The sequence below is a fragment of the Balaenoptera acutorostrata genome, chromosome 17, assembly GCF_949987535.1.
Source record: "Balaenoptera acutorostrata chromosome 17, mBalAcu1.1, whole genome shotgun sequence".
Taxonomy (NCBI): Eukaryota; Metazoa; Chordata; class Mammalia; order Artiodactyla; family Balaenopteridae; genus Balaenoptera; species Balaenoptera acutorostrata.
The window spans coordinates 60,181,055-60,189,027 of record NC_080080.1 but is presented as its reverse complement, the minus strand read 5'-3'; the positions used below and the strand labels follow the sequence as shown (position 1 = coordinate 60,189,027).

The 7,973-nt window shown below is 32.3% G+C and overlaps 1 protein-coding gene across 5 annotated transcripts in view; it reads right to left on the bottom strand.

Moving 5' to 3' along the window:
• Positions 1–2,726: 2,726 nt before the first annotated feature.
• Positions 2,727–7,973, bottom strand: part of IL7 (interleukin 7) — a 50,903-nt gene continuing 45,656 nt past the window's right edge. For 4 of the 5 annotated variants that reach the window (XM_007185083.2, XM_057531983.1, XM_057531985.1 and 1 more), the window contains 2 exons: positions 5,761–5,814; positions 2,727–3,719 (listed from right to left, as the gene is read on the bottom strand). In XM_007185083.2, the coding sequence (XP_007185145.1) occupies positions 3,600–3,719; positions 5,761–5,814 (174 nt within the window). In that variant the 3' untranslated portion in view covers positions 2,727–3,599. The remainder of the gene's footprint in view (positions 3,720–5,760; positions 5,815–7,973) is intronic. The other variant, XM_057531982.1, reaches the window with a different exon arrangement.

The following is a 7,973-nucleotide window of genomic DNA, read 5'->3' as shown; positions in this document are numbered from 1 at the left end:
GATGCACAGGCTCAGTAGTTGTGGCTCACGGGCCCAGTTGCTCCTTGGCATGTGGGATCTTCCCAGACCAGGGCTCGAACCCGTGTCCCCTGCATTAGCAGGCAGACTCTCAACCACTGCGCCACCAGGGAAGCCCAGAGGCAGACTTTTGACATATTGCATGTTCAATTCCAGACCACTGCAATAAAGCGAGTCACATGAATGTTTCTGGTTTCCCAGTGCATGTAAAAATTATGTTTACACTATCCTGTAGTCTAAAAAGTGCACAATAGCATTGTCTAAAAAAAGCAATGTACATACCTTAATTAAATACTTTATTGATAAAAAATGCTAAGCATCACCTGAGCTTTCAGTGAGTCATAATCTTTTTACAATAGTAACATCAAAAATCACAGATTACCATAACATATAATAATAATAATAAAGTTTGAAATATTGTGAGATTCACCAAAATGTAACCAGAGATGTGAGTGAGCAAATTCTGTTGCAAAAAATGGTACAGATAAACTTGTTTGACACAGGGTTGCCACACATTTTCAATCTGTAAAAAACCCGGTATCTGTGAAGCGCAATAAAGCAAAGCACAATAAAACAAGTTTATCCCTGATCTACAACTATCATGGAAGTCACAGCAATTAGAAGAAAGGAATTAAGATGCCCCTTGAAGTTTGAGCAGGATCTGCATAGAATTTGGAAGAACTTTCTAAGCAGTAAGAACATAATGACTAAAGATATGAAGATTGCATGGACAGAGTACTATACAGACTGTAGAGTAGAAATGTGTGTTTCTAGAGAAATATTTACAGTAGATTTGATGAGATGTCCTTCTTAAACTGGCTGTCAATGAAAGAATGGCTTAAAGAAAAGAAACACTTCTAGTTGTAAGAACTAGAACTAGTTGTAAGAACTAATTGTAAGAACTTCTAGTTGTTAAGAACTATCTTAATCCTGAAAGTAGTATTTCCTTCAGCAGATCCCTTTAAAGCTTATTTTAAAAGACTTTTAACGGAGTTCCTTTGTATAAAGCAATAGTCCTCAAAGTGTGATAGGTTAATGGTTTTTACATAAAAGTGTTCTGTAGTCAAATTTTGGAAATGCTATGTTAGTGTTAAACTTTTTTTAAAAAAGCTTTATGAGTTTACAGGGTTTTAAATTACTTACATGCATTATGAGTTTCCAAGAGAAAATTATCTGACCTCAGAACTCAGAATTCTCTGGGGTTTTAATTATTATTATTATTATTATCATTATTTTTAAGAATCAATAAGTTTTAGGATTTCTTGAGACAAACTTTAGAAAATGCTGATTGAAAGCATCCACATACATATTTGAAAGAAAATGTTCATTGAGATAAAACAAGTCTAATTGGGGGATAGACATAATAAAAAAATACAGTATCCAAGATCATTATTAACCAACCTGCCTTGTCTTTACTTACCTTGCTAGTAGTTAGGAAACATAGAAGGGAAATATAACCATAAAAGCCTGGATATTTTTTTCCAAGCATTTGACACACCATGCTGAATAAAAATTTTTGAGTGTGAATTTTCTGTAAAATTCAATTCTATCATAAACAAATGATAAAAATCAAGGTCAAAGGTTAAAATGGAAGAAAATTTTAATAACTTTTAATAAAGCATTTTAAAATATTGTTCCTTATTTTGCCACAATCTCAGAATTTTTTCAACACTGTTGGGAACGTTATAGACAGCCTTCAAGGAAACATCTTAAAGAACGGTTTTAAGTTTCCCTTTAGAAATCTAAAATTTCACCATTTCATAGCTGATGGTTTACCAATAGCACCAGTTCATCAGGGTGGAAATGTACCACATAGTTGACCTGTTTAGTAGTGGAAGGAATAATAGCCTACTCTGAAAAGTCCATCTGAAGAAAAAGCTTGGTGAAGAATCATTTGCTCCTGAAAAGTATTAGTGAACTCCCTTTTCTGGAGTTAATAATGAAAACCAAACAGAAAACATAGTTGGGTCAACACCTCATTAATGGGGTAATCAGTGAATTCTATACAATAGTCTGTACAATTCTATACAGCTATCTGCACCAGTGAGGAGGAAACGCCATATAGGTTGGGGAGAGTGAGAAAGAGATGCAGAGAGACAGACACGAACTGAGAGGAAGGTCTTACCTCCACACATTGAGGATGGCACCTGAGTATCGTCAGTAGATCAAATAAAGCCAGTCAGCTCTTAACCAGGTGGCGATGAGGCCGTGGTGGCTGTTTTAGAACTCTTGGCTTGCCTAGAATAGTGGTTTCAGTTCCCTTCATAAGTAAGTGAAGACTGTTAGCAAACCTTTCTAAGCTGCATCTGGTATATACAAAAGTTTCTTTAAAAAGACTAAAATTTAACATAGGAAGTAAAGTAGTGTTCCTGTTCTTGTATAGTTTGGCGGTCCCGGTCTCATGTACATTCTCAATAATAAGAGATTAAAGGTTATATTTCAGTGAAAGTGAGAAATCAAATAGTGGTACAGTATTAAACATCTTGATCTTAAAAAATTCTGTTGGGGGAATTCCTGGGCGGTCCAGTGGTTAGGATTCCACACTTCCACCACAGGGGGCCCAGGTTCGATCCCTACTTGGGGACCTAAGATCCTGCAAGCCACATGGTACAGCCAAAAAACAAACAAACAAAACTCCTATTGGGATTCATTAAGTGAATCTGACAGTGTTAATACATAGGTCATTTATTATCAAAGGAGAAATGTTATCCAAAGTAAATTGTAATACTGTATGAAAATATTTTTATATACAGATAGAGTGTCAAAATTAAATATATACATTCCATTAATTAAGAGGCCAACATATATTATTCTCTTAAAAATATACTTCTCAAATTGCAAACTCATTTAGACAAATTTTATTACACATAAATGACAAAAGTAACTCAGTACTATGGTTTAGCATCCTTAGAACAGATGACTTTCTATTTTGTGAAATTATTCTCTATCTTCATTTTAAAACATCTGTTATATCATTTATTAAAGGCACTGTGTTATACATTCATGTTTAATTACATCTCTCAATTATCTTGGACTCCTTTATGCTACTGCTCCTGTAAGCTGTATGACTCTTGTTCTCATGGGCCTTATCCATATCTCACTGTAACTCTGAAACATTTCCAGCACAGATGACAATTTCCACTCTCATTGCAGTATGCTGATGCATAGTGGGCCATAAAATTATTTTGGTAATAATGAAATGTTAATTTTTAATCCTTGTAAACTTTATACATTTCACAGAATTTATATGTCTTCTGAAAATTTTAAGCAGGTTTAAAAAATATTATTACAACTAATATCTTACATGGATTGTCTTACAAAAATCAGTTCAGAATTAATACCGATTGATATATATCCTCATGCATGTGAAATAGTTTGTTGATTGCAGCGTTTGGTTTCCACTGTTTATGTCCATCTTCTAGTACTACAGTAAGGATTTCTCAATTGCTGTAATCCGTTTTTACCAGGATGCATTCAGTAACTTCCAGAAGGCATTCTACCCTGGAAAATTGCATAAGCAGATAGATTCTTGGAGGATACAAATAAAGCTCTTAAGTTTTTATATTGCCACTCCGTATTTTTCAATGTTCTTTAGCGCCCCTCAAAATTTTATTCCAGCAAGTTTTTATCTTTTGTAGTAGTATCTTTAGGAAACACAGGTCATTCTGTTTTTTCTGTTCCTTTAAAGACTTATTCTCTTCCTAGAGAAATATATAAAAAAAGTTTTTAAGTTCACATTTTTATAAAAATACACATTTTAAAATATTTAATCTTTAATATCCATTATGCTAGGTTATACTAAAAATATGGTTTAATTAAAAAGAATCTTGAATGATATTTTTTAAAACTATGGTTTCTAACCATAATTGTGATCATTGATGTGTAGGAAAGTCAAGGTTGTTATGGTTTAAGATTGAGGATTAATTAAAGAGCTGTTAGGTGGATGTCATTTTCACCACTGCAACAGTGGACATAAAGAGTGCTATTTAAACTTCTGTGAGAAAGATTTGTACATTATTCAATTGAGTTTTTTACAATGGAAAAAATGCTTTTATGGAAGGAATAATTAATACTGAAAATATTCAGTTTATTTTGTCAAAGATGATTAATAAGGATATACCTGGTTAAGCTTGTTCCCTAGCCTTCCCTAGAGTATGGAGGATGCCTGGCTTATAAGCTAGTTTTCAGTCCCTGACAAAAATCTTAAAAAGGGCTACCTGTACAACCTACAGAAAGTGGAGAAAGAGATACCTCACACGGAAAAGACATATAAGAGAGTAGCTGTGCATATATTCAGTTATATTTCCGCGAATCTCTGGGAAGTGGATTAGTACAGGGTTGAGTAATTTCTTCATTTAGATAACAACCAATTATTGGGTGTTTTCTAGGTCGGGTATTGTGCTCAGTGCTATACATACAGTATTTCATTTTATCTACTTAATAATTATGAAATTGATGATTTCACCTTTCACATTTGAGGAAACTGAGATGTAAAGAGGATAAATAAGCCGCCATAGTCACACATCAAGTAAGTATAATGATTGGGTCTTGAGCTTGTTTGTCCTATTTTTAGTTTAGTCACATTCAGATCTCTTTTAGCTATATATTTAGTGACAGTAACACATACCCTTTAAATAATGCATTTAAAAGATTAGAGGACAGATTTCAAAGATAAATATGAAGGAGAATTTCTCATATTCTTCTCTTTAATGAGGGTCCCAGGACATCTTTAAAAAGTACAAATTGAAGTTTATGTGACTAAGCAGGTTTGAAATACATAGATGTGAATATTTCATGACTTTTCCTCAAAGATCAAGATTGAACATTCATTAAAAAGACAAAAAAACAAAGAACCATGATTTTGCCTCTGTAATCCTGGGAACACAGATGTTATCTCCTTTTTCTAAACTTTCTTTCTAAATTCCCTTAGCCAGAGGCCCTCAATGTATTTATTTATGTTGCTCAGTTATCATTTCAACTATTCCACTTCAGGTGGAATTCCTAGGGTTTCCTGAGTCCCAGGGTATGCAGACTCACCCTGCTTCTCTAAGAGGAATAAGGAATTTCCATATATATATATATACAGTGGTCAAATAACATAATAACAGAAGTGTGAAAAAGGAATCTATCACTCTCATGAACCAAGTGTGTTCATTTTTCTATGTCTCATCCTAGTTAATATTTATATCATTGTATAATCAGATTTAATTAAATATTCTGACTTTTTCATTCATATTTTCTACATTGTTATATAATTTTGTGTAATAATCTAATAGAATGTATAAATATATATAAATATAGACTATTCAAATACTATTATACATATACAGTATATACTGTACAGTCTATACTAATAAAATAGGTATAAAATGGGTTCTCATTTTTAATATGTATTTCTTTACTATAGTAACTTTTTTTCTTTGTATCTTGTTGTCTAGTTTATTTTCTCCTATTTTGTTCATTTCCTTTGCTGTTAGCTACTGAGGTTTTAATTTTGTTTCTTTTTAAAAAATCAATGCTCTGACATTTTCCCTAGCTTCTTTAATTTTAAAATAGTGGTTTTTAAAAATGCAGTTTAAAGGGATCCAATGTCTAAGGGGTACCTCCCTTCTCCTTTTACCAACATTATAATGAATATTTTCAAAATCGAGCATATGAAAGGAAACAATTCAAAGAGAAATATTAAGGAATTAAGTTGAGTAAAAAGCTGATAAGAAAAGAAAACTATACAATCACTCTTACCAAATTCTTAGTGGGTTGGGCTTCACCCAGGGAAGTTGGTTTTCTTCCTTTACCCTTAAAAACCAAGTCATATTTACAATATTGATTATTAATCCTTTATTACTCCTTCCATTAATGTAATTGCTAATTTTCGTATTACTCTCAGCTCATCTAATCTATTTGAATATTTACTTTAAATTATTTATTGTTAGTATGGCAGAATACTAATTTCATTTAGAAATAGAATATCAGAGAAAAGGGAGAAAAAAGAGAGGTTAGTCTTCTGAATAACCTAGATTCATAATTTTGCAAATATGCCCAGCACTGTGTTAATTGCTGTGAGGTATGAAAAACTAATATAGAAGAGTATACTAACAGAGACAAAACTAGAATTTTAATCAACATGAAAATAACATTAGCATTAAGTTGTTAAATCCTTACCATAAATTTTATTCAGCTTTACCCATCAGAAGCAAAATGAAATAACTATAAAAAGCTTGTAGCATGCCTAACTCACGAAGAAAATTCAATATAGCTGACCATCTTTAACATCTTGCCTTCTCATTTCAAGAAAAATGTGGATTGTAGCAGGTTAATTTTGTAACATAATTTTATTTAATTTCAAGATTTAAATTATTTGTGTATTTTCTTTTTCTACAATTAGTTGATTTTGGAACATGGTAATCAATGCAAAGCTCAACACATGAGAGAAAGAATTGCAAATATACAGCATACCTATAACCTTTAACCCTTTCTGGGCCAAGAGGTGATATTGCTAGTTTGCTCTGCAGTCTTTTCAGTTAATCCCTGACTTGAAGCTTATACTCAACATAAGCCATTACTAAGCAACTGGATGTGTAAGCAACATGAAACGAACTTGCTATTCCTGCATTAGATAGTACAGTAGTCCCTCTGTATTTGTGGGGGTTTGGTTACAGGACCCCGGTGGATACCAAAATCCAAGGATGGATGCTCAAGTCCCTTATATAAAATAGCGCTGAATTTGCATATAACCAGGCACATGCTCCTGTATACTTTAAATCATCTCTAAATTACTTACAATACCTAATACAATGTAAATGCTATGTAAATAGTTGTAAACACAAAATAAATGCTGTGTCAATAGCTGTCGATATGGCTTGACAAATTCAAGTTTTGCTTTTTGGAACTTTCTAGAGATTTTTTTCCGAATATTTTTGATCCACAGTTGGTTGAATCTGAGGATGCAGAACCCATGGATATGAAAGGCTGACTGTACTTTAAATCACTATAAATAAGGATTAAGAGATGGTAGGCTAGAATGTAAAGTCTTCATGAATCTTAAGCTTGGCCTTGAAGGATGCATAGAACAAGAGAGATCAGATTTTCAGAAAAGAGAACAGTAGAAATTCCATATAAGGAACTAACATTAGTAAGGGGACAAGATTGGAAATAAGCTTGGCAAATCCACGACACCAAGAGGGCACTGGCTTGCATCAAGTAGATAACGTAATGATAAATGAAGTGGTCCAACTTATACGGTCCAACATGTATTTTCATCACTGTCAGTAGGGCTCAAGGACAATCTTACCATTTTCCCTTCTGTGGGCAACTACTAGTATTAAAAATTAAAAACACACACTATCCTTTTTCTATCATAAAAATGTTAAAATTTTCTTTTAAAAATTATAAGAAATATTTTTGGCTTTATGTGGCAGCTGGTAAAATTCCTGAAGAGGGAGTAAAAATAATAATAATAATAGTAATTATAAAACATTTATTGAAACTTTTTAGTACTAAGCACTCTATATTATGTCATTTTCACATCCTATAATGTAGGCACTATATTTTTCTCCACTTTGCAGGTGAAGAAACTGTTGTCTAGTGTCAAGATAATGTTTTCCAAATTTTGTTTTATTGTTTACATTTCATGACCACTAGCAGAGAAGTAGGAAAAACTTAGCCCTATACTTATCAAAATTATTGAGGCAAAAAACTTGAAAATTGCTGGACATAAATATGCCCAATTTTTACATACAAATATATTTGTTAAATACATTTGGTTACCCATTTTATTGGCTATGAGTTCTTATAAGTGTGTACATGTATGGATTAAAATTATGCAGACATTTTAGAAATAAAAATTTACCATTCCTCACCCAACTTATTACACTAGCCTCCTTGAAAGTTATTATGGCAATAAAATTTATTATTTTCTTTCATTTATTTATTTTCTTTTTTTAATTGAAGTATAG